The sequence below is a fragment of the Gouania willdenowi genome, chromosome 5 (assembly GCF_900634775.1).
Source record: "Gouania willdenowi chromosome 5, fGouWil2.1, whole genome shotgun sequence".
NCBI lineage: Eukaryota > Metazoa > Chordata > Actinopteri > Blenniiformes > Gobiesocidae > Gouania > Gouania willdenowi.
The window spans coordinates 16,376,916-16,403,131 of NC_041048.1; the positions used below are offsets into that span (position 1 = coordinate 16,376,916).

A 26,216-nucleotide genomic window follows, 5' to 3' on the forward strand; every position below is an offset into this window, starting at 1 on the left:
ATTTTTATAATAAACAAAGTATTGTCCCTTGTTTAATGTTAAGTGTTGTTAAACTAACTGATAAAAAAAGAGTAATAATAAACATATAAGAAAATAAATCATTTTTCACAATAAAATTACACCTCGAGGTAAAGCAATTTGGAACTCACAAGTACATTTCAAAATCTTACATTTATTGGATAATAATATGGGAAGACGGCGGGAAATTGCAGTGAAATACGGGAGTTTCCTGGCCAAAACGGGATACTTGACAACTATGTTGTTTATAACAAATCAAACCGTTTGAAAATTGAGCAAGTTGGGGTTATTTAAATAGTACATGCACCACTGACATTGATGTATTGAGGGGGGCCAGCTGTCTGAGGCCGCCACGTTGCTATGACGCTCCCCATTGTCTAATAGTGTGGGTAAGCCATCGATTGTTTACATATAGGCAGTGGCTATCCATATGATTGCCGTATTAATATACCGACATTCTATCCGTACGTAGCTCCCCTGTTATTTGGCCAGTGATAGGTCAGTCATTGGCCAGTTTAGGTCGCGTGACTAAGACTAAACCTAACCCTAACTCTCACCCTAACATTTGTTGCAATATTGGGTTATAACCTAGTCTTTTTTTTTATTTTTATTTTTTTTTTATTTAGCACACACAGGGAGCGAAGCCTGAGCAGTGCCTGGGCTTGTACAAGAGCTCCTCCCCTTTCAATAAACACCCTAACCCTAAACTTAACCCTAACCCTAAGACATTACGTACGTGTACTTCGGTAACCGCACCTGTTCGGCTCTAGGTCACTTGACAAGATGAACCGGTCCAGAAAGTTATTACTATTGTTCGTAACTATTGATCTGAGCTAAAATGAGAAGAACTGATGTTGACCGGTAGGTGCCATGGCTACCTGTCAATAGCACTGTCGAAGACAAACACGAGTTGTGAAATCTGTGCGATGCCTGGCCTAGCGTTTTCAGTGGGCTGAAACCAAAGATCCAAACAGTACCAATAGCACCGGGGGTTGTGCGTATGGCAACCGTACAAATAGACACTTTAATATATACATCTATGGGCATGACTCCATCACACTAGGAATATTTGACTCTCTTCTCCTGGCATGGACAAAAAGGTTAGGATATCCTCTATGAAGCCATGTTGGAATGAAAACAGTCTTAGATACAGTAGCTCTAAGGAATGAACAGATACAGACAAAAGACTAACATCCACTACAGTGGACATAAACAAAGAGGCTGGTTGTTGTGAGGATTTAGAAAACTTTGAGTTGTACTGTATTACAAAATCAAATTGGATGTTGCTTTCTGTTTGAGACAACTTGTCAGTATCGGATGTTTGAAAACGCAAGTCAGAATAGTGTAAGTTGTTGTGTTAAGTCAGGAGTGTGACACAATATGTGAAATATGTGTTTCTGGTAATACTGCAGGAAGTAATGTGATGTCACTGCATTGTGGTTTCCCCATGCGCTGATTCTAATATTAGATGAATGACATGTTCAAATATTTTCCCTTATAAAGTTTTGCGACTCAGTCAGAGTTGATAGCTACTGTACAGTTTTCGGTTTCATTGATTTAAAGGCTGGGGCTTTGTGTTTGTTTGACACTCTGTGGTTGAGAGTTGTGCAACACATTGTGTCACAAACCACACCTTTCCACGCCCACAAAATAAGTGGTTCCAACTAAGCCAGGCTCAGAAACTATAAGTGAGTTACTTTGCAGCTATGGAGTCAAACACTTGAGACAGGCTCAGCAGAAACATGTTGTGGACGATATTCTTATTACTCATTGGGCTGCTCTTGCTAGTTTTTCTGTACTGCAGTCGCAAAAGGTAATGCTTTTTATTCCTTACTCTATGTTTGCTGATCATAAACTAAAACCATTTAACATTATCTGAGTCTTTTCTTTTGTCTAAAAATTGTAAAAACCCAGAGAAAGTGCAGTTATTGTCACTAAGCAGCAGTTAAAGAGTGCCAAATTGGATTTTCTGTGTGTTTTTTTTGCCATGTCTCAAAAGGCTGCACATGATTTATAACTACATATTTCAGACATGACTTCATGTTCCTTCTAAACCTGTTGGATCAGAGTACTGAACTGTGATAAGCAAATGGCTGTTTGACTGTGAGCTTCCTTTGACCCTCAGACAGAGTAATGAGCCTCCTCTGGACAAAGGATGGATTCCATGGTTGGGACACGCACTGGATTTTGGGAAAGATGCTGCAAACTTTCTGACCCGTATGAAAGAAAAGCATGGAGACATTTTTACCGTGAGTTTTTATTTTTCATTAAAGCAAGTGCATCAGTTAAACGCTGGAAATAGAAAGATTACTTTAATGACACAAGACAGGAAAACACCCTTTCGACAAAAAAAATAATAACAATAATAACCCCCACACGTGAGAAATTTCTATCACATGACTGCTGTTTTGTGCTCACAACATGAAGTTGACGAGAGCATGTAATGCACAAAGTCACCAGCAGGAAGGCAGTGTAGAAGCAGCTCAAAGAGCTGAACATAGGGATTTAGCGATTTTTTTTTATTTTTCAAACTGATCCAGAATCAGTTTAAGGATCATCCTTAAAATTTAATCAGCCTTTCCTCATCCTATTTTGGATATTTCCTTTAAAAAAAAAAAATCTAAATCCATTCACTAGTAAACTAATAAGTAAATATGAAGATGATGTTTTTTTTACGTGTGTGTTAGGACCCTCACACATCTGAACTTGTTTAACTGCAAAGTGAAGCGCTGGTTAAAGTCCAAACCAAGCCTGCGAAGATTACATTCATTTTACATGTTTGTAAATTAAATATTTTTTAGCATGTTGTATGTATAACTATATATCACTGTTTGCCTTTTGTCTGTTTTATGTTGCGGACCGGTGTCACGTACTGAGTTTACCTCCGTACTGAGATTATAACCCTAACCCTAACCAAACCATAACCCAATCCAATGAACAAACAAAACACGTGTCCGTTCACTTTAAAAACTAAAATAAACAAAAATGAATTACTGTTTTTTTTTTTTTTTTAGCAAAAATTCATTTTCTGGTTGTGCGCATGTCAATCTCAGTACGATGCAAACTCAGTACATGACACAGGGTCTGCCAATTAGCCTTTGGCTAGATGGCCCGCATGGACAAAGCACCGGTTGCTATTCTAAATGTAACAATGCTCTCTGTTCTGTCCCTCCTCAAAAAAATAATAAGGACAGATAAAGTCTGATTTGCAAATTGTCATACATGTGCATATATAGCTCATATCAGTTTCCATGCCTTGCAATGGACTGTTTTTAAACAGTAATAATGATAAAATGTCTTTAAAAACATGCTTTTCCTTCCAGGTCCGTGTTGCTGGCATCTATGTCACCGTGCTGTTGGACCCAAACTCTTTTGACAGCGTTGTGTGTGACACAACCTTTTTGGAGTTCACCCGCATCAGAAACCAGCTCATCAAAAAGATCTTCAATCTGCAGCTGGAAGAGATCGACCAAGCGTCAGAGAGAAGATGGATGGAGTGGTAAACAATGTGCCATTATTATTATTAATCACATACGTCAAACAAACACATGATGATATGTGATAAATCCCAGTATCATCAATGACTTCCATTCCAAAGGCAATTCCAGGGTCCGAGTCTGGTGGAGCTGAACACGACCATGAAATATCACCTTCAGACTGTTCTGCTGAAAACCCTCCATCCATTAGAGTGGAGAGAAGATGGTCTCTTTGACCTCTGCTATAGTCTTCTTTTCAAGTAAGAAACTTTTGCGATACTAAACCTAAACCAGAGGGCAATTTGAAGATTTGACATTTGTTGCTTTCAGAGCTGGATTTTTGACTTTGTTTGAGAGGAGAGTCAATCCAGAATTAGTCTACAACCAGTTTCGACAATTTGATGATCTTCTCGCTAAACTGGCTCGCAGCTCACTTAAAGGGGGTAAGATAGCTCAGAATAAAAATAAATAAAGAATGTATTCTATATGACTATATCTACAGTATATATGTGTTGGTTTTGTATTGACAGATGAGAAGAATTCAGCCAGGCTCTCTCGGGAGCGATTGTGGGAGTTGTTGTCACCTGACAGGCAGAGTGAAGCAGAGTCAGTCTCCTGGCAGAAGAGTTACCATCACTTTCTGCAGGAGCAGGGAGTCAGTGCAGAGATGCAGAACAGAGCTCTGCTGTTACAGCTGTGGACCACACAGGTGAGAGAACAGGTGCCCCCCCCCCATGCACTTAGTGTCTCTTATTCACACAAAGCCAAACACGGAAGTCGTCATATCATTTCAAAACTGTCTACAAGCTTTCCACACCCAGGAGAAATGCATGGATTCCACTCTGTCTTGTTGAGCCTGCCAACTATGCAGAGGTGAGAGATTCAGTGGTTGCCTCAGAGCCAAATTACACAGAGTGGCCTGCCTCAACCTGTAGCCTGAAGTTTGGATTAGGTGAATTGGTCCCAACATCAATGATGTGTTTGTGTTCGTGAGCTAAGGAGTCCTTCTCTTTTTTTATTGTTTACATAAGGTCTGGAAAACTTGACTCATGGCATAATTATAACAAACATTTTTGTTCTTCAATAGCTTGCATCATCATTAATTCGTTAGTCTGTTTGGTTTGGTATCTGAGAATAAGCTTGTCTTATGACTGGCATATAGGTTTTAAGAAGGCATCGTGTAAATCTGTCGACAAGCATTTAATTTGGTGCACTTGTAGTTTTTGACCTGCTGAATTCCAATCTGCCATTAGTCGGAGCCAATTCTCAATTGGGGTTGCCATGTTGGACAATTTAAAAGGTTGACCACCCAAAAACTTGTTTTTCTGTTACTAGTAAACCAAAAACTTTTCTAAGGTTTTAGACCTCAGGGATTGTAAATATGATGCCTATTTGACAGTAACATTTACTGGCATCGCAATACTGGAAAAGTCCAATACATTCAAAATTCAAAAATGTCTTTATTTACAACATAGAAGCCTGATATCCCAGATCAAGGTATCATTTTTGCTCCACCAGATGCTGATCTGTGTAGATCAGGGGTCACCAACCTTTCTGAAACTGCGAACTACTTCAGTACTGTATAGTACTAAGGGCTACCAGTTAGAAAAGCACTCCTTAAATATTAAATGTTTACGGTTTCAATTTGATTAGAGGGTAACATCATAAAGTAGGCTAACAGTAACTTAAAAAGGAAAGAAATGTTTAAGTTTCAACATGCAACACTTTAGTTTTTTTCCTAATTTATGCAATTGTTTAATTTGTTACATTTCATAGAAAATGATCATCTTCCTATTTTACCAGCTTTTTTTATATATATATTTTATAAATATATTATATATAACACACCATAACCTGTCCCATACACCAAATCTGCAACACTTGGAAACATCTGTCACAATGTTGTAGTGAAAAAAAAACATTTAAAGATGGTTAATTTAATATTAAAACGTTATCACGCACAGTATTTAACTCTACTAAGTATATTATCTTTGTGAGTTTAAATCCTGGAAAGTAAATCCAATTTTAGATGAGGCTCATTGTAGACTTAAGCTCCTGAGGGCCCCTCACATGGTCAATGCGGGCTCCCTGGTGCCCACGGGCACCATGTTGGTGACCCGTGGTGTACTATAGATGCCACTATATAAGCCATGACACAGCAGTGTAAAGTGCGTGGATGTGGCAAGAACAGAGAATGGTGTTTAAGAATAGGATGTGATTTCAGTGATCTGCCAGCAGGGGCCGGTAGTGATCTGGTTTTTTTTTTTTTGTCTGAGGCTGATACTCAACCCTGATGGTCACTGCAGATGCTTTTAGCTCACAGATGAATGAATTACCCACAATGTGTTGCTCTGTCAAATTGTGTGTGTTTCATCATTTGAATAGTCGTGTGTTGTCTGCATGAATATTAGAGCATAGTGTAAAAACTGAAGCAGCTGAGAATAAAGGGATTAGATGTGAGGCTAAAGGTGCTGGTGATTGTGGATTTAATGTGTGCTTCAGACTGGTTCAAGTGTTAAAGCCCATGAGCCCTGGAGGTTTCTGTCACATCCAAGCAATCAATTTTATCGACTAATGAGATTTGTTATTTACCTTTGAGGGGGAGTTGTGATTTATTCTCCCTTGATGGTAATTCCCCCTTATTGATGAGACTTTATGGTCATGATGAATATAGTTACCGTATATAGAAACCCTGATGTATACTATACTACTAGATGAAAATGCTGTTAAATCCAGAGGTGAGCTGCCTTAGTAAAATGAAATTACAAAATAATCTTTAAGTAGCATTTACAGTATATTGACCATATTTGTATGTCAATATAAATGTTTTGACTTTATATCAAACTTTATTCTGCAAGAAAATATTAACTTCTCGTTAAATATTGCACAGGTTTCTCTTTGCTGTCCTAGCAGATTTAGTTAATTTTTTTTTTTTTTTTAAGCAATTCATTCATTAATTCAGTTTAGTTTTTAACTGGAACTGTAACCTGCAATTTTAAACGTCCATAAAAATCCTCACCAAATATTTATGTGATGGCACATAACCACAATAACCGTATTCTCAGCCCAAAATACACATATTTTTACGTGGATGGGAGGAGCTAATTTTAAAAACTGCAACATTACTTGTCCTCAATGTCATATAGGCCAATCTTTTTTCTTTTTTCCTTTTTTTTCCCTTTTTTTTTTTTTAACTTTTTACATATCCGTCTTTTTGCTGTTCATCCTTGAAAAGTTCTGCAGCTGCAGCTGATGACGGAGCTAGCATGGATGTAGAATCAAATGCAACTATTTCATCTAAGGGTGCCTATGTGCCAGTATTGTTCACATTCTATATATTGATATTCGATATATTACAGTAGTAAAATCTTGTTAATAAAAGCCCTTAAGATATAAATGGCTGCAAATTTAGCATAGGTAATATAATAATAAACACAGACGTGTATTTTCATCTGATTCCCAAATCATACTTCCCACAAATGACTGTTGGAGGCAAAAGCACTGGTGTTCTTCTAAGGCTCTTCAAGGGCAGACAATGCAGTTAACCTTCAGACACTTTTGGTAGTTGCCCTCGGACGTAAAGAGTGCAGTTCCCTTCTACTGAAGCAATTATTGTCTGAAAGGCTCAGGCGTCCTGCTGACAGCAATGTCTCCAAAGTGGGTAGTGGTTTCATGGCTTCACCTCAAATTCATCATATCAGACTGTAGCAGCAGCTCAGATGGGAATAAAGATAAATATAGGTTCTAAAATAGGTTCTACGGAGGGTAAATCTTTGCACAGATTTTATACATGAATGTCCTTGTACCCGTTATTAGACAAGGATACGTGTGTGTGTTGCTTTTTTAATGGTGTATGTTACTTTTCCTTTTCAGTGCAACGCTGGACCTGCTGCTTTCTGGCTCCTTGGCTTCCTGCTCACTCACCCCGAGGCCATGGACGCTGTTAAGTCAGAGATCAGAGGCCTTTCTGCTCTCCAGGATACTTCCACACAGCATCCCCCCATCGATCCGCTGGAAACGCACAGAACACCTGTTTTAGGTACGTAACAGCTGCTGACAGCCTTTTATATTCTTTAGTTCTCCCACCTTAACATTTTATCCAGGCCTAGCACTGCAAAAAAAGCCAAAAAAAACAAAAACAAAAACAAAACAATGAAAAATCTGCTGGCACAAAAATAATATGTTTGTTCCCTTTAATTCTTCACATTAGTGCAGAGGTTCCCAACCTTTTTCAGGTTGTAACTCCATTTTGATATCACAAATGTCCGGCAACATTTTTTTTTCTAGAATTTGTTTCTTCATGTTTATTGAAATGTGTTACAAATACAGAGTAGCCAGGATTTGGTGCACAAAGTGACATGTTTTATTTGAACTAGATTTATATTTGAGAAGGACTAAGTACATTAAACTGTTGTTTGATATTTATTGGGTGGGTGTGGTGTGTCAAAAAATGTTTTTTTTTTTTTTTTTTTTTAAATGTTTAAAAAAATTATAATTTAAGGCAGTTTTTTAATTTTGCAATTTATTATTATAATTTTTTTTTTTTTTTTTTTACCAATTACTAGACATTTCAGGTGACCATATTTTAATTTCATGTGACCCCGAATGGGGTCCCGACCCTAAAGTTGAAAAACCCTGCATTGGTGCAAACATTTGCACTAATTAGCTCCTACTTGTTTAAGTCATAGGGACATGCCTCTAACACTGTTTTTCAACTTTGTAGTCGTGGCCCCATGTATGGTCACCTGGAATTCAAATGGGGTCACATGACATGTCTGGTAATTGATTAAAAAAAAAAAATACTGATTAAAACTGAAAATATATATTTAAAATCTTTTACTTATTCCTTTTCAGATTACAACACCACACACAATCTTAAACTGTATTATATACTTTCACTTTCTGAAATATAAAACTAGTTCAAATAAAATACAGTATAGAAATATCTGAGTCTTGTTATTTACCACTTTGTGCACTAATCCCGGTGACAGCAACACACATCAAAAGTTTCTATCAATGGGGTCATGACCCAAAAAAGGTTGGGAACCATTGCTAACATCATCCTTTCCGCTCTGCAGACAGTGTTCTGAGTGAGACTTTACGGCTCACCGCTGCTGTGATGATCAACAGAGAAGTAATACAAGACAAGACTCTACATATGGCTGATGGACGGGTGTTTCACCTACGCCGGGGGGACAGAGTTTGTCTGTTCCCCTTTCTCAGCCCTCAAATGGATCCAGAGATACACTCAGAACCCCAGGTAATGCAATGTGCACAAGCCTATTCAAAGCTTATGTTCATCTAAACTCATTTAACCTCAAGGTTTCCAACTTGTCTCAACAACAGTTAGGCAATGTGAACGTACGAGTCAATACTCTATATTGTTAGTGTTTAACAATAATAACAATAGTCTATTGTGGTAATATCATGAAATTCTAGGACATCAGGTAATCAGATCAGATTTGTGATAGAATTTGTTTTCTGAGAACGTTCACTGGTTGAATTGGGAAGATTGCAGTGCTTCATTTTGTGTTTATTTTCCTTTAGGGGGTTTGTAGATAGCCAGATAATTATTAGTCTTAGTTGTTTATCAGCAGCATATTGATTCCTGTGAAAATAATTTTGCAGGGTAGTAATTATTATGTTGGCAAATGCATTAAAGCCGTGCCTGCCCTGAGCAATTTTGCACACAAGATTTTAAATGGCGCCCCTTTAGCATTACAGTAAATCCCACTGCTAATGTAAATATATTCACACTAGAACCTACACTGTGACCATTATTTTGACTTTTCCGAAAACCAGAATCCAATCCAATCAAATTAGTCAACTAAAAATAACATTCATAAAATGAAGAATAAAAATACATTTAGAATAAACATATTTTAATTTTAATTTTATTTATTTATTTACTTCTGACAAACAACAATTTACCATAATAACTAAAATATAAAATAAGGCAAAAATAATCCCTAAACTCCCATACACCTCATACAATATATCTTGTCTGTAAAGGAGTAGGCAGAAGCAAAGGCTAAATAACATGTTTTTATTTTATTTCTATTTTTCAGAACCTGTAAATAATTGACATAAAATAAATTATATATACCAAATGAATAAACCACAGCACAAAATTAAATATTATAGAAATTGGCCAAGGATATTGGCACAAAATAACAATAGTACAATTCATAGTTTTTTTCTAATAATATATACTGGAAGATAATGATAATGGGGAAGAATTCATCTATGTGTAGCACCATTATCATTTGCCTATACTGCCTACTCCACAGGCTGGCTCTGAATTATGTTGGTAATTCTCTATCCAGTTCTAATTAGTAAAATGTTTCAACCTATATAAAACATTTTTTTTAACAATTTACAGAAGTGTCAAGCTCAGCATTCTCTCCTCGGGGTAGCTGCAGCATGTTTAAATGAACTTAACCTTTCCTAATTGGGAACTGTTTAATATTTCATTCTTAGCATCTGAGGTAGAGCCTACCCAGCATGCTTTGTGGTGTTGGGGTTTCCGACTGGTTAATAACAGTCCTCTCCAAAATGGAAGTAAATGCAGGATGATTATTGCTTCTTTTTTTTATTATTAGTATTTTCTTGTTTGCACAATGCACATGCTGTTGAAGGTCAACACTATATACAGGATGTTTATTGCTAATTTTAAAAACAAGGAAAGAAGATAAACAACAGCATTTATATTTGTGAAACCAATAAAAACAGAAAACTATAAATAATTATGGTAATGCTTCTTGTTTTAGGAAACATTATATTGCTTTTTAATACAACTTTAACAAAGCAATAGGAATAATTAGTCCATTGTACTTTTAAGGGATCCATAATTCACAATACAATACATTATTTATGCTAATGTACCATTGGACAGTGGATTATACTTTTTTTCTGTGTGCATTCAGTTGTTTTGAATGTATTTAGAAATGTCAGGTAGCTGCACATGACTTATTGTTTTTGTAATTCACAACTAAAATACACCAGCCGAGTAAATCACAAATTCAAATATCTTTTTGACTGTGTAAATTCTAAAGGTTGTTTTCTCTTTTTTAAAAAAAATGATTTATGATTAATTATTTGTGCAAAGATCTGAGCAGTGCCTCCAACTCTCCCAACAGATGTTCAAATATGATCGCTTTCTAAATGAAGACATGAGTGTGAAGGATCATTTCTACAAAGATGGAAGAAAGCTGAAGTACTACACCATGCCTTGGGGCGCAGGCAGAAACGCCTGCGTTGGAAAACATTTTGCCGTTACAGCGATTAAACAGTATAAAAACGTTTTACTCTTTAACTGTATTTTCCCATGATTATTATTAAAATGCTTGCATTAATGGTCTGACTTATTATATGGATACTGCAAATGAAATGCATACATGATTATTATTATTATTTTTTATTTCCGTCTTTTTAGTCCCAGGTTTTATTGTTTAAATGTAGAAATTCAGATTATGTTTTTTAATATGGTAATTTTTTTCAGCGTTTACATAAAGCTGGTGGGTATTTATAGTAACGTGCTCTATAGTAACTTGAGCCAATTACTGAATTTAATTGAATTCAGCTTTTTTCTACATACGGAGCTACTTTACTGTAATCAAATGACCTAAATAAGATAGATCCTTGTTTAAAAGAGTTTGATGAATTTTACAATTTTGCAGCACACAACACATTAGCTGTGTTTAATCGTTCATCTGTATAATTGGTGGAATGTGACGATATTTTTCTTTTTGTCTTTAGATTTGTCTTCTTGCTCTTGACCCGTCTTGATGTGGAGTTGTGTGACCCTCAAGCTAAACTTCCTCCCATTCAGTCCAGTCGCTACGGCTTTGGGATGCTTCAGCCAGATGGAGACCTGCAGATCCGTTACAGAATGAAGAAGACACAGCATCAAACATGAATACTGTGGATTTAAGTTTTTCGGATTATCGACGTGTTGTAGAAATATTTATGCTGCCTAATATTTGATCAATGAACATTTCAATTTCATCATTTGTATGCAATTTATTGAAATAAAATGCATCATAAACACTTTATTTTCTCACAACTCTATTGTTATCTGAGAATATATCAATTTACTTTGATGACATTTGAACAGTTAAAACCAGAGTGAAGTTTGCATGTTCTCCTCAAGCTTGTTTGGGTGTAGCTTAGGTACTCCACTATTCTCACCAAAGTATGAAATTACATTTGTTTGGTTGGTAGGATGTCATTTTTCTGCCTTGAACTTGATCTGTGCTGGAAAAGCACCAGCAGAAACGTACCACCCTGTGGATTGTGAGGTATTAAATATATGTGTATGGTCTATTACCATCTGACAAAGCCTCAGTTTAATTTTTCAAACCATCAAAATGATGAATCAGCCTCGATTTGAAGCTCAGATGAAAGAGAAAAAGCCCTTCACTGACTCATCAGCAACAGCAGCAACATGCAATATTTTGTACGATGCTCTATCATGTTACTCTAATGTCCTGCATGCTTCTGTGGAATACTGCTTGGGGATGGGATTTGTTTTAAAGATATATAAATGAAAATAACAATAAAATCAAAATGTTAATGCCATTATGAAAGGATGCATAACTATTGCACTGTAGTTTCCTTCAGAAGACATAGGACATGATGTATTTTCCTGGTGTGTTTAAAGGCTGACCACAGGCTGTAGCTGTAGACAGAGGGCAGCGGTGCTTAAACAGTTAACCAGATGTGGAGCAGAGCAGGGAGCTGCCTCGGATCCTCCTCACACACACACACACACACACACACACACACACACATCTGTCTGAGCTGCACAGGTTGTGTGTCCGTACCGGGCCATCCGTGCGTAGCCTACTTGTTGATCTCCGCCCAGGGAAATGCGGGCCAGAGAAGCTGCGTGAAGGCGGTAAATCGTGCCGGAAGACGTTCAGCTGCCATGTCGTCAGCAGAGGATGGGAAACGGCTCGGATTGGACCCTGGCAGTAAATAGCCAAGTCAACCAATATAATCTGGGATTTGGTGTTATTTCATATCTTAGCTTCATTCTAAATATGTGGTGGAGGATTGACTGCTTACAGATTCAGCGCAGGATGGAAACATCAACTCATGACGGTATTTTTCTTATTTTGTCATTATCATTCTCATTTCTCTAACTTATCAATTGTAATGGCTCAACAGTGTCGTGTAGAAGCAGCTGTGTCTGCATTCAAGCTGCATCAACATGGAGCAAAGCAAAAGCAGCCCTTGATGGTGGCTTTAAAGGCTACTTGTAGATGAACCAACAACTGGTTTCCATGACCAGGGCGGTGTATGTGCCGATTAGAGGTGGGGATGTTGGTTTTGTGGCGGGTTTTTAATGCTCATCTCCTGTGTCGAAGCTCAAAAAAAAAAAAAAAAGGGTGGAGACTCATGTTAATGAACATTTCTTTTGACTGCATCAACAATGTCCGCATCTCAGATGATGCTCTCTTTGTGTACGTGCAGCGTAATGTGTGTTGACACAGACCTAACACAGTCTGCGAAGTCTTAGAAAACTTTGTGTGACGGTGATGAATGGAAACATCTGATGGATTCATATCTGTCGTAAACACAGTGGCGTAAAAGGCTTGGATTTGGATTGTTTCAGGGTGAAAATGTGGAGTTGTTGTTGTTGTTCCTTTTGAGGGAGTGAACAGCTGACTGCTCGTGTTTCAGCACCACCACACTGGACAGCGCTCACTCCTTTTCTCTAGTCGTCCTACACAGTAGAGTAGGGTTTCTCAAATGGGGGTACGATGGCACTACAGGGGGCACTCGAGAGAGAGAGAGAGAGAGAGAGAGAGAGAGAGAGAGAGAGAGAGTGTGTGTGTGTGGGGGGGTTATAATGTTTATTTGTAGTTAAAAATGATAAGCATATACTAAATATTACCAGCAACTCACAAAACCACAACAAATACACACAAAACAAGATAAACCTCTACTGAACAATAAAAATAACAGACAAACAACAACAAAATGACACACACGCAGAGAACAATACTTACTATTACCAGTGACACGCAAAATGACAAAGACACACTAAATGAGAAAAAAATACACAAGATCACTACGAAATATAAAAAAAATAACAGAGAGAAACATACAAAATGACATAAGAAACAACCAAACGACACCACAAACACACACAAAGAGATAATTATTTAAATAATACCAAAAACACACAAAATAATGCTAGAAAAGATCATGAACTGAAAATACAAGGGTCAGTGTTGGTCCCACACCAGGAGGGAGATGACAGGAAATGATAAAAACTATAGAAATAAACCTATTCAGGAGGCACTAAATACTGTTTTATTCCACTAATTTGCAAAATGAAGTTCTTTAAAATATGCTCCATCATTATGCTGTATATTTGTTTTTTCATAGTATTCAGAGTAAAATGTTGTCGTCGGGCGAAAAGGGGGAACTTGAGCCAAAAGCGTTTGGGAACCACTGCATTAGTGCACTGATCCTAAGCCAAAAAGACACTGAAATACCAAATGCTACTGAAGTCTATTGCAATTAGTGTGTTGACAGTTCTGCATTAAAGATAAGTTCTTATCTTACGATGAATATTTTACTCCAAATGTATAATTTATGAGGATATGTCATCAGGTATTTCACTTCTTTGATTTAGGAGTTTAGTCACCAGCTTTAGTGAAACAAGACCCACTTCTACAGTAAAACTTTCCCATGTTAGCTACTTAACTCAGGACCAAGGGTCTACAATACATTTTTATCTCGTCAAACTCCAAAATATGAAGTTGATGTTCAATTGCCTATTGCATCATATATCTTCCTTTTCTCCACTTTACATGCCTGTAACCTTTCAGTATTTGCAGTGTGTTTTTAGCTCTTGTTTACTATATTTCAGTTTGATTTACTAACACACCCCTGTTGTCAGGGTGAGACCAAATAACTACAGTACATGTGTCAAACTCAAGGCCCGGGGGCCAAATCTGGCCCTTTAAAGCTCACAATTCGGCCTGCAGGAGAAAGTAAAAAATGACATGACCAATAGCGTAAATCACCGACTAATTCAGTTAGTAGATATGTCAGTACTGCCAAATACACAAATTCAATGAAACTGCCATTTTTTTTCCCTATGCCTATATCACATGATGGTAGTCATTTTTAACTTCAAATGGGTATAAGTACTCTCAATTTTTCCAAAATCCTACAATTTTTCTCAAATTATTCTGTCTGTAACCTGACTCAAACAACGACATTCTTTTTCATTTTGCTCTTTTTGCACTTTCTGCACATAAATAAACTGTACAGTTGACATTTTATATATGTATAGTTATATTTATTTTGTTTTTAATAGATGTGGCTTGTACAATATATATTGTTTGCATATCTGGAGCTGTAACGAAAATAATTTCCCCCTGGGATTATTAAAGTATTTCTGTGTTCTCCAAAAATAACCCAAATTAAATAAAAATTAGTCACAAAATGAAGGAAATATAAGATCCTGCAGCGACTGATTTCTGTCACATATTGCTTGTATACTGTTGGTGCCTTAGATGCTTTAAATACTATTATAGGTGGAAGTGCAAACTAGGGCACAATAAAGATACAATTGCTTGTTTTACCACCTATTATCTGCAGCCTATTGAAGATTAAACTGGTCCCTATTTGGCCCCTGAATTAGAATGAGTTTAACACCCCTGAACTACAGGGTCAGGTTTAGGATTATGGCTAGAGTTAGGGTTAAAAGTTGATTTAAACTTCCCAACCAAATTCTCTCTGTTAATTTTACAAAACTCAATATATACAGTATCAACACATACAATCTATTTTTGAGTGAAATAGATTACACAAAAAAAAAATGTAAATTTAAAAATGAAGATTATTTTGTGTGAATCTAAGAACAATAATTTTTCTGATTTTCTTGCTCTGAAGCCTTGCACAGCACTGACAAACATCATGTTTGAAGCGTCTCTTTATACACGGCTCATGTTACTTGCTTCGCTGATTTGTGAGTCATCTGAGGGACCTTCCTTTGATTACTAAGGGCAGATTTATTTTTTATGTTGAGGGACAAAAATAAGAAAACTCCAACTAAATTAGGCTACATTTTTAATGGTAGCACAATGTTGCAGGAATAGTTTAGATTTTAGAATATAAAAATAGTCTTTCTCGTAAATCAGCGCTTAAATTGGAACTTTCAAATGAAAATGTCAAGTAATTATTTAACTGCTCTGAAGCCTTATACGGTATAGCAGTGGTTCTCAAACTTTTTTTTTTTTTTTTTATCTCCAGTACCAACTTTCTCTTGTTTTTTTTACTGTATTTTAGTTCATCTAGATATATATTTCTCAAACTGAAAAAAGTATAAAAAGACAGTTGTGTGTTGTTTTAATAAAAAAATAGGATAATAATTTAAAAACTTCCAAAATCTATTTCAATAATTCAGAAATTTCAGGTCCTGATCCCAATGTTGAAAAATACTGATTTTAGTGGCTCTTGAATAGATTTATTTCTATAGTTTTTTTTAAATTTCCGGTCCTCTCACACTGTAAAAAAAAAAAAAAAAAAAAAAAAATATATATATATATATATATATATATATATATATATATATATATATATATATATATATATATATATATATATATATATACTGAAAATGCAGTAAAGGATAATCAAAACTGTTTTCAACAGCTAAGGCTTGTATTTAATTTTCAACCAGGAAAAAAAGCATTAGGTACATTTATATTTAACCAGATAACACCATATTCATTTTGTTTTTTTCTTAGTTAGAATAACAGTGTTTAACCAGGCTTTTAACATTTAGGAACGACCAGTCATGTCAAAATATTACAGTCATTAACGCTCTTTAACTGTTTCTGTCTTTACGGTAAAGGAAGATCACCGTACAATTTACAGTAAGAGTTAATCACTGTAGCTAAGGCTTGTGTTTAATTTTCACATTTACTGTAGAAAAAAAAACTATCAGAAAAAACAGCATTATGTACCTTTGTATTAAACCAGATAATACCATATTCATTGCAGTTTTTTTTGTTTGTTTGAATAACAGTGTTTAACCAGACTTTTTACATTTAGAATGGAATAGAATAAAGTTTATTGCCATATGCACATGCCAAAAAAGAACAGGTACTACTCAATTCTTATGCATGTCCCAGAGTCAGATTAAATGAACAAATACAAACTACCAACTACCACCTGGGGTGGGACCAAGACTGACACTTTATTTATTAATTTCCCACTCTCTTTCTCTCTCTCTTTATCAAGTACCCCCTGTAGTGCCATCGCGTACCCCCATCTGAGAAACACTGCTGAATAACACATGATGTAATGCTCCTATTACTGGCTTTGCTGATTTGTTCAGTCATCTGAGTGACTCCACGATTTAGTGTTGATTGAGGTAAATACAATAAGTAAATAGTACAAAACATTGATACATTTCAATTAAAATGTCATTCTAACAGTGGTCACCTTTTTGAATCAAACCTGGGCCATCACTGTGGGATGTTAAGCAAGTGTTCTTGGATAAAAGCGTCTGCTAAATGAAATAGTAATTTGTAATTTATAATGTATCTAAAATACAAGTGGAATTTGTACCAATGATTATGATTTAGCCACGGGGATATAAAGATGCTGACGATTGATGTACAATGGTGCAGATGAGTTTCTCAGTTAAAGAGAAATAGAAACGGACAGAAGAATAAGTAATACTTATGTGATGGGAAAATATTACCTATAAGTAGTCGTGTCAAGACCCTTCTCTCTCGTCCCAGCCACTGACTCTCTGATGACTCATGCTGACTCAACAATCTGGCCTGGTTGTTATTTTACCCATGCCTTTTCTCGCTGTTATTGTTTCCTTAGATACCAAAGTGAAGGAAAAGAAGCTTGACTTGTGCCCATAGCCGCGGACCTTCCCATGCTCCCTCAACTTAAAGTCACCATGGAGAAATCATTGGCAGAGTTACATGAAGCTGGTTCCAGGTCGACTTCATCACTGCCACCCGGACCAGTTGATATAATCCGCGGCAAGTCATGTTACCGCAGAGTTCGACTGAATGTTGGTGGTCTTCCACACGAAGTCCTTTGGCGAACATTAGACAGGCTCCCTCGAACACGTTTGGGAAAGTTAAGAGATTGCAACTCCCACGACTCTCTGATGGAAGTATGCGACGACTACAACATGGAGGAGAATGAATACTTTTTTGATCGACATCCAGGAGCGTTCACCTCCATTCTGAACTTCTATCGCACGGGAAAGCTCCACATGATGGAGGAGATGTGCGCCCTGTCCTTCAGTCAAGAACTTGACTACTGGGGTATTGACGAGATCTATTTGGAGTCGTGTTGCCAGGCGAGGTACCACCAGAAGAAAGAGCAAATGAACGAGGAGCTCAAAAGAGAGGCTGACAACTTAAAAGATAGAGACGGAGAAGAGTTTGACAATACATGCTGTGCTGAAAAACGGCAGAAACTTTGGGACCTGCTGGAGAAGCCCAGCTCATCAGTTGCAGCAAAGGTACCGTAATGATAGCGGCTGTTTGTTCTTGACACATATGATATGGGACATGCGTATACATATTGATTACCTTTCTTTCTATAATGACTTATTGCAGTACAACAAAGGTTTCTAATGACAAAGTCAATAGTTACACAATTATTAATCATTTATTTATTGAATTGAACTAAATATAAGTCGGTAGCAAACCTACAAAGAACGTGAGCATGAAATAATTTGAACATTTATTGAAAAGGAGTATTAGTAAATCATCTGATAGTTGGGGGAGGGACCTGCAACCAAACTATGTAAGAATTGCCTCCAATGCCACATTCTTTATGGTGATAAAAATGAAGTTACAACATGAAGATGTGACTTTTTCACCAGGGTTTATGTAGCTCAAATCAAATTTAAACTCAATAGAAACACATTCATATATAACTTTGACATTAGGGTGGAATTGTTGATGTGATAGCCTGAGGTAAATATACGATTACACTTTAATTTGAATTCAATTCAACTTTATTTGTATAGCACAATTTACAACAAAGTTATCTCAATGTGTCTATCAAAATATAAAATTCATAATAAGAAAGAAAAAACCCAACAAGATCTACATGAACAAGCATTTTTTTTTAAAATTTTACTTGTGTAAAGCTGCTGTTGATTTTCATTTTTATATTTATTTATTTTTTATTTTTTTACAAAATCGTGGTTAGAATTTGAGATTTCTATGCGCCGCTGTCCATAAACAAAAACCTAGCTGAATAAAAAAAAAATGTGTGAGACAAGGGCAATTGTCTTTTTGACATATTTTAATTGAGTAGGAGACGGTATTTATATTTTTTATATTTTGATCAATGGTTTTCTTTTGAACAAATTCAATAATACAAAAAACATTATGACAGTAAACAAAAGATTTCATGCAGATGGCTTTCCTCCAGAAAAAACAAAAACAAAAAAATGACATAGTAAATTACATAGTATATTACTGCATACACATACTTTTTGTGTTTGAAAGGAAGTGGGTGGAAGTATAAACTGTATACTTATTATAAGTATAATTTATTCAACTTGATTTAAAAAGTAAAAAATCTACATGATGAATAATGAAGAATCTTTTGTATAAAATTGTTTGATAATGCGGTGGCTTAGTGGTTAGCGCGTCTGCCTCACTCCAAGATGGTCCTGGGTTCAACTCCACGAGTGGACCCTTGGGCCCTTTCTATGTGGAGTTCACATGTTCTCCCCATGCTGTGTGAGTTTTCTCCAGGTACTCCAACTTTCTCCCACTATCCAAAAACATGACGATTAGGGTTAGGTGCGAGTGTGAGTGGTTGTGTGTCTCTGTGATGGACTGGTGCCCTGTCCAGGGTGTACCCCTGCCTAGCGCCCAGTGAAAGCTGGAGATAGGCACCGGCAGACCACAAAAAAAAAAAAAAAGAAAAAGAATAACAGGAACAAGCAGGTCTGAAACTGGATGGATGGATGGATGATAATGAAACTTCTCAAGAGATATAACCAATGAAAGAACAGCTACTAATTCATTTGGTTGGGTAGTTTATCTTTATTGCTTCCCACTATTTGGATGAAAAAGTACTTTCTTCAATAGTTCCAGAGACAATGTTCATGGCCTTTCAGACAGCTGTAACCAACTGTAACAACAGTAACCAGCGCAGCGGACGACTGCAGTGCTGAACATGAGCAACCTTTGATCACTCGCTTCCTGTTGAGCCTGAAAAGATCAAAGAACACTAACAAAACATTTAGCCGTAATCACGCCTTCGCTTGGCTTTTAGCTTTCACTCGATGAGAAACAGAAATGATTTGGATGTTGCCAGGTTGGGCTGGCGGTTACTTTTCTGTCAGCACTGTCCCATAAATAGACTGAGTAAATTACAGCAAGTCTCTTTGTGAAACGTCTTCTTCACGGGAATCAAGGAGATGCAAAAATCAATGTGTATTGTGTTCCTTCGTTTCCTCTGTCTTCATTTATTTTATTGAAATATTGAACTTGATTGAATAGTTTTCTGTCATTCGTGACAGCTATAGAAAATCCTACATTGCGAAGTAGATTTAGCATTCCCACTGAAGGTGTCAAGCTTAATGGACATCATCTGTTGGTCTGGCATCCTCATTAAGTTATACCAGGGGATAGCATGCTGGACAAAAGAGCAACCTGGAGACAGCAAAAAGCTGTGTTGATCAATGCCTAATTAGCTTAAAAGGGCAACATGAAACCGCAGACCAAGCTGCTAAAAGCGCTTATAGGGGTTGATGTAGTGTCTTAGGGGTTTTTTATAGGCTGGAGCACGCTGTGGCCTTGTTGAGTAGTCCATCTTTGCTCTGTAATCACAGCTCAGAGAGGAATATTTATGAGTAACAACAACCCATAAACAGACAGTGAATGGTGGCAATGAGCTCAAAGTAAACGGTTACCAGGCAACCAAAGTGCGTTATGATCACTGAAGAAGCACAATGTTTGTTTGTGGGAAGCATGCGCACATGTGTATATGTATAAATGTGTGTGTCAGTGAGAGGAACAGCTGCGTGCAAAGCTCCTCAGGAAGGTGAGCTGCATCATTTGTAAAAATGTAGAGAAGAAAACAGTGAATACGCATTTGTACTTGGCGCCTATGCTATCCTTCCTGTCTCGCTATCATTTACTGGCTCATATATCTCCTTCCCTACTCTCATCTTCAGGCTCCTGAGCTATACCTTTTAAATGTCAGGAAAATGTCACATTAATTATTCTTTCAGAAGACTCTGGGCTGAATTTGATGCATTCTCCTAATCATGTTTGCATTGAATTGGGAACAGCTGTATTATATGTTTCTCACTCATATCAGTTTTAAATCACTATTGAATACTGTAGGTTTTTGTCTGACTGCTGAGAAAAGGCATTTTCATGTAGTTTGGAATTTTCTTAAGGATTATAATAATATGTTGACATATATTCTGGCAAACACACACAGCATTCCCCTACAAAATAATAACAAAAAGTTATGTTAAATTACATATATTTTTTTAAGGATTTTTGGCTAATTTTTCATTAAAAAATGTCTTCATTACAAAAAAAATGTTAGTTATAATGTTTTTTTTAACTTAATATGAAGCTCAACACTTTTGTCTCCCTTTCTGTATATAATAGTAGCACAACCCCCTAGCATCTCATTCATGTGGGAAACTGTTATTACAGTATTTTCTGCAATATCTGATTCAGGCAAAAATTGTATTTGTGAACATATTTGTGAATAGATGTATAGTTGTATAGTTCCCCCCTTTCACTGTAAAATACTTTAAATTATAACTGCACTAGAACATAAATTAATAAACCAAGTGTCTTTTTGACAATTCTATTTCTCTGTCTTTTGTAACGCAGTGAATTTTTTTAATAATAAATTGTCAGTTTTGAAATACTTGACTGCTTTAAAGCTGCTGGGGACGATCCCTAACCTCTTTTTAAAAGTTGTTCTCATCCCCTACTGATGCCAGTGTGATCCCCCAAAAAACATTGCCAGTGACATTTCTGGTGTTTTCTTGGTTTAAAAGTTGTGCCAATACAATTGTAGATGTTGATATTGTGGTTTTTCACCATAGCAACCAATATATCTAACGGACAAAATATTATATCTCATGGAGTCATACGGACGTCACGGTGGGCACCATAAACAAAATCACTTGTCTTCCTTGTCGAGTGAAGAAACACAAGACATCACAGTAAGAATGAAGTAAAGATACTTCTTAAATATCAGAAATGTAACTTCAAGCATTCTAGTGAACTCCAAATACCACAATGCAATGCACAAAACTTTTCCAAAGTTCAAGTCACATGACCAATTGTCAACAAACCCATTGTTGGTGATGTAGTCAAAATTTGAACCTTCGGCATTTGTTTCTGATTAAATTCTCTTGTTTTTTTTGTTGTTGTTTTTTTAAGGAAATCATTTATTATTATTAACGTTTATTAATCAATGAGGTAGGGCAGGGCGATTTGGCCTAAAAAAAATCTTTAAAATTTAAATTTAAAAATTTGAGTTTCAATGCATTTAAAAATGACTGCAGACATCAGATATATTGTCAAAAGTGAAACTTTACTGCTGTGATTGTCCTCAAGAGTTAAAATGCACAGAATAATCCCAAAATAAAAAGTAAATGAGGCTCTGTCATTCAGCAATTTCAAGTTTTAACCCAGGTTTAAGCAAAAGTGCAACAGCAACTTCACAGTAGCTTCAATTTGAGATATTATATAACATAACATTATTATTAAAAAATAATAAACTCTTCACTTAGCATCTCAGCATAGTGCGAATAAAAAATTAAACATGTGAGTAGGCTCACAGGGTAAACAAATGTAAACAAAGAGGGGGCTCTCTCACATCGCACTACGGTAACCCACAAGGACGGAACGCGAAAAAGTCAAAAAAAAAACTGTTGTGGAAAAAAAATAAATAAATAAAATAATAATAATTCTTTTAAAAACTCGAATTTGCAAAATAAAAAGCGTTTTTATCTGCAAATTCGATTAATCATAATTTGCTTATCAACTACTAGTAACCATTATATAACTTTGTCCAGCATCAGCGAGCATAGTCACAGATGTTCCATGTGTCATTGTTTTATTTAGTCAAACGCTGTCATGGTGACATGACCATTCAATTATTGTAGACTAAAAGATAAGGTTTCCATGGGTAAAATAAAAAAACTAAGGTGCACACCCTATCACGTTCTATTCCATGTGCACAGCACGAGCTGGAAAACACCTGCCTCAGGGAAAATGAAATCAAATCAATTGTGTAAGGAGGCACCCTTACAAGTGTGATACTCCTGGTCTAAAAAAAGCCACTAGAAAACAGAGAATAATGGTTTAAAGGCTAAGTTACCATTGAAAAAACATATACTGTACCAACCTGCTATTAAATCTTAGGGGGTACACAGACAATATAATGGTTAGAAGCAATGATGTACCAAAAATGTTCTGTCTAAAATGGCCCAAAAGTGCGTTTTCATTTTATGTCTGACAGACTTTAATCACCAAAAGGTCACGTTCAAAACAGGATGTTAATCAAATATAATCGGTCTGAGTAAACAGAATTTACAAGTTAATCAAATATAATTAATACAAGTCAACATAAATTTGTTTTTTTAAGGCAATGAGTTTGCATATTGTCAACCAAAGGGCCAAACAACATTTGTAAAAATCCTTTGTTCATTCCTTTTTGGTTTAATGTTCGGGTCGGTAATTATAATAAATCTGACATGAATTATAATATTATGAGCAGCCCTTGGGTTGAACGATCCCATTTTTTTTGTGTCTCCCACTTTGATAAAAGTTGACTATCTCTGATAAAGGCCTATGGTAGGTCTTTGATTCCCTGTCAACAATGAAAAATAAATAAATAAATAAATAAATAAAAAACGAGATAACTAATGGTTCAGGTTCTGTTAGTGGGTATTGTGCTGTGCATCAGATGGCACAAAGCAATTATTTTTCCACGCCAAATGTAAGATGACAGCTTTGGCTGGATTCCCAGTCATAATTCTGTCTGCAACGCTGTCAAACTGATGACGCTACCAGACGAGATTCTGTGACACTTTTTCCTGATGGCTGAAAAATGTCACAGCAAGTGAGATGTTGTTGTGTCATATGATACAAAACCAGTACATTTATACTCTAGCAGGAACAATTTACAAATAACATTGGAATCCAACGCAGGGAAGTCAATATTTCATAAATATGTGTGTACCAAAGCACTGTCAAATAGTACTGAGCCTCATAGTCTGTCTAGCAGTAGATATGCAGTCATAGCACTATAGTTTGAAATAACACAGAGACAGAGAGAATAAAATTATCAAATGTCTGAAGTAGCTCTTCAGCAGGAAGCTTCTGAGTAACATTGTAGTACTGAAGTAGCAGCACTTGATAGAGAATTAAGAGGGAATAAAGTGTTTTTTTCTGTGCTCTATAGAGATATGTAACTCAGGCTCCAATGCACAGTGCACTAAGTGATTACTTTTCATACTGCTTATTCTTTCTGTCCATCAAACCATTTATTACTAATGCTGAAAGTAGGACATCCAATTATATAATAATTCAAACTAAAGTCAAAGCTGATTACCAGAGTTTCTGAGAAACGTCCCGATGCCCCGCCCTAAACAGCCTCACTGCCTCCCACTGCCTCTGCAATCTACCATAAGCCACGCCTCTACTTTTCTGCATGCGCATCGAGGAACACAACAAGGTCACATCGGGTCGCATTAGGGCTGGGCAAAAAAATCGGTTTAATCGATCAATCGAATTTGTAGAAAAGAACGATTTTTATTTTGCAAATTCGAGTTTTTACATTTTTTTTTCCCCACCACAGTTTTTTCAGACTTTTCCACATTCCAATGTGAGCCAGCCCCCTCTTTGTTTACATTTGTTTACCCTTTGAGTAGCTATATGTGTGCCACAGCCATGCTCAATTTTTTATTTACACTATGCTGAGATGCTAAGGGAAGAGTTTATTATTTTTTTAATTGTAATGTTATATGTTATTAAATATGTATTTGAATGAATGAATGAATGAATGAATGAATGAATGAACTCTTGAGGACAATCACAGCATTAAAGCTGCACTTTTGACAATATATCTGAGGTCTGCAGTCATTTTTAAGTGCTGTAAAAAAAAAGAATAATCAAATCGGAAAATTTTTAATTTTTTTAGCAAAATCGCACAGCCCTAGGTCACATTAATATACTGTAGGTCTTTGGCTCAGGTAAGACCCAAAAATCATATTTACCTGTTTGCTGTTGTGACACGCGGCCTTGTTTCTATGCACAGTTCCGCGTTCACTTTGATTGACAGTCTCAAAAACAGGAAGTCAAAGCCTATTGGCTGGACGCATTCAGCGATTGTTTCCATTTGTATAGGGGTCTATAGGATGAAGGAGGGACTTATATACATTAATGTATATGAATGACCACCGGCAGTAGACCATAGTAAAACACTATTAGGTATTTTTTTTTGCTTTTCAAAAGAATCATACATAAACATAGATTTCTCAGAAACTCCAGATATCAGCTTTTAAGTCTCCTTTATTTGGAGCAATGGGATAAATGCTAAAGTTCAGATCAAACTAAACCTTTTTGTTTTACGTATTTAAAGGTCAACATAGGGTTTTATTGACAAAGGAGAGTAAAGGGAACCAAGGTTTGGGTCAATTACATTTTTCAGTTACAATTACATTCTCAATTACCCATGTTGTATTACAATTCAATTACGATTACAGTGACCAGCATCTGAGTCTTTTCTGTGTCAGTATACACCTTGATTTATTAAATTGGTAAAATGTGGGAAAGCTTGATATGAAACATATTTAAATCCACACATGTGTAGAACTGTACATAGAACTGTAACATGGTTCCCCCACTTTTGCGTTAAATTGTAATTTTTTATAGAATTTTCATGGCAATTAAAATTACAAAGTAAATTATCTAAACTCATGTACATATTAATTATGATTATGCAGCAACAGATTTTTTTAAATTACAATTACAATAATAATTACGCCATCGTTGTAATTAATTATCAATTACAATTGACCCCATCCCTGAAAGGAACTGATCTATGGCTGATTTTGGTGTCAATATTTGAGTGCAAGCAAACACACTTTCACAAGCCCATATTTACACAGTGTATTGTTGACTGAATTTTATGATAAAGTTTTAGTATGTGGTCACTTTTTCTTACAATGCCCCCATCCCCGCTCCAGCTGAAACTTAAAGCAAGGGGAGGCGATTTTCTCCAGATACACTTTTTAAGTATTTGGTTGAAATTGTTTTTATGTCCTGACAGAAATTCAGATCTTATGTGTTCTGAAAAAGGAACAAATAAAATCCATCATCTGTAGCAGCTGTAAACCTGTAATAACTTCGACCAATGGAAAAAAAACGAACCGCTTTCTTTTAACCAATCACGTCTCTCTGTCTCTCTGCTCGACCCCTCGTATGCACGAGCTCACACTGAAAGCGCGTCACCGCTGACAGCGGTAAAACAGAGTTTTTGGTCACGTTTTTTAACATAAATAATGGTAAAGTTTATTGTTTACTTACTACTGAATGAGACATGAGACTATTATGTTTCTACACAATACAAGGGATGAGCTGAGCTCCTCTTCCACAGCAGCTGTGCGCATGCACGTGAGCGAGACGGAGCACAGAGGGGAGGGGCAAGGGGGGT

The 26,216-nt window shown here is 36.2% G+C and overlaps 2 protein-coding genes across 2 annotated transcripts in view; both read left to right on the forward strand.

The window, feature by feature from the left end:
- Positions 1–1,673: 1,673 nt before the first annotated feature.
- On the forward strand, positions 1,674–11,546 carry ptgis (prostaglandin I2 (prostacyclin) synthase). The gene is made up of 10 exons (XM_028446815.1): positions 1,674–1,831; positions 2,144–2,267; positions 3,342–3,517; positions 3,617–3,754; positions 3,825–3,937; positions 4,025–4,203; positions 7,368–7,533; positions 8,573–8,754; positions 10,634–10,785; positions 11,253–11,546. Exons 1-10 carry the CDS (start codon positions 1,761–1,763, stop codon positions 11,410–11,412), a joined length of 1,461 nt encoding a protein of 486 aa, XP_028302616.1. The 5' UTR covers positions 1,674–1,760; the 3' UTR covers positions 11,413–11,546.
- Positions 11,547–12,288: 742 nt separating this feature from the next.
- The window catches only part of kcnb1 (potassium voltage-gated channel, Shab-related subfamily, member 1), a 43,369-nt gene continuing 29,441 nt past the window's right edge, over positions 12,289–26,216 (forward strand). The window contains exons 1-2 of the mRNA XM_028447687.1: positions 12,289–12,599; positions 17,361–18,015. Of these exons, the coding sequence (XP_028303488.1) occupies positions 17,416–18,015 (600 nt within the window). The 5' untranslated portion in view covers positions 12,289–12,599; positions 17,361–17,415. The remainder of the gene's footprint in view (positions 12,600–17,360; positions 18,016–26,216) is intronic.

Coding starts and splice junctions, on each gene's coding strand:
- ptgis (XM_028446815.1), top strand. CDS start 1,761: ATGTTGTGGACGATATTCTTATTACTCATTGGGCTGCTCTTGCTAGTT. Junction 2,268..3,341: donor AGCATGGAGACATTTTTACC/GTGAGTTTTTAT, acceptor TTTTCCTTCCAG/GTCCGTGTTGCTGGCATCTA. Junction 3,518..3,616: donor GAGAGAAGATGGATGGAGTG/GTAAACAATGTG, acceptor TCCATTCCAAAG/GCAATTCCAGGGTCCGAGTC.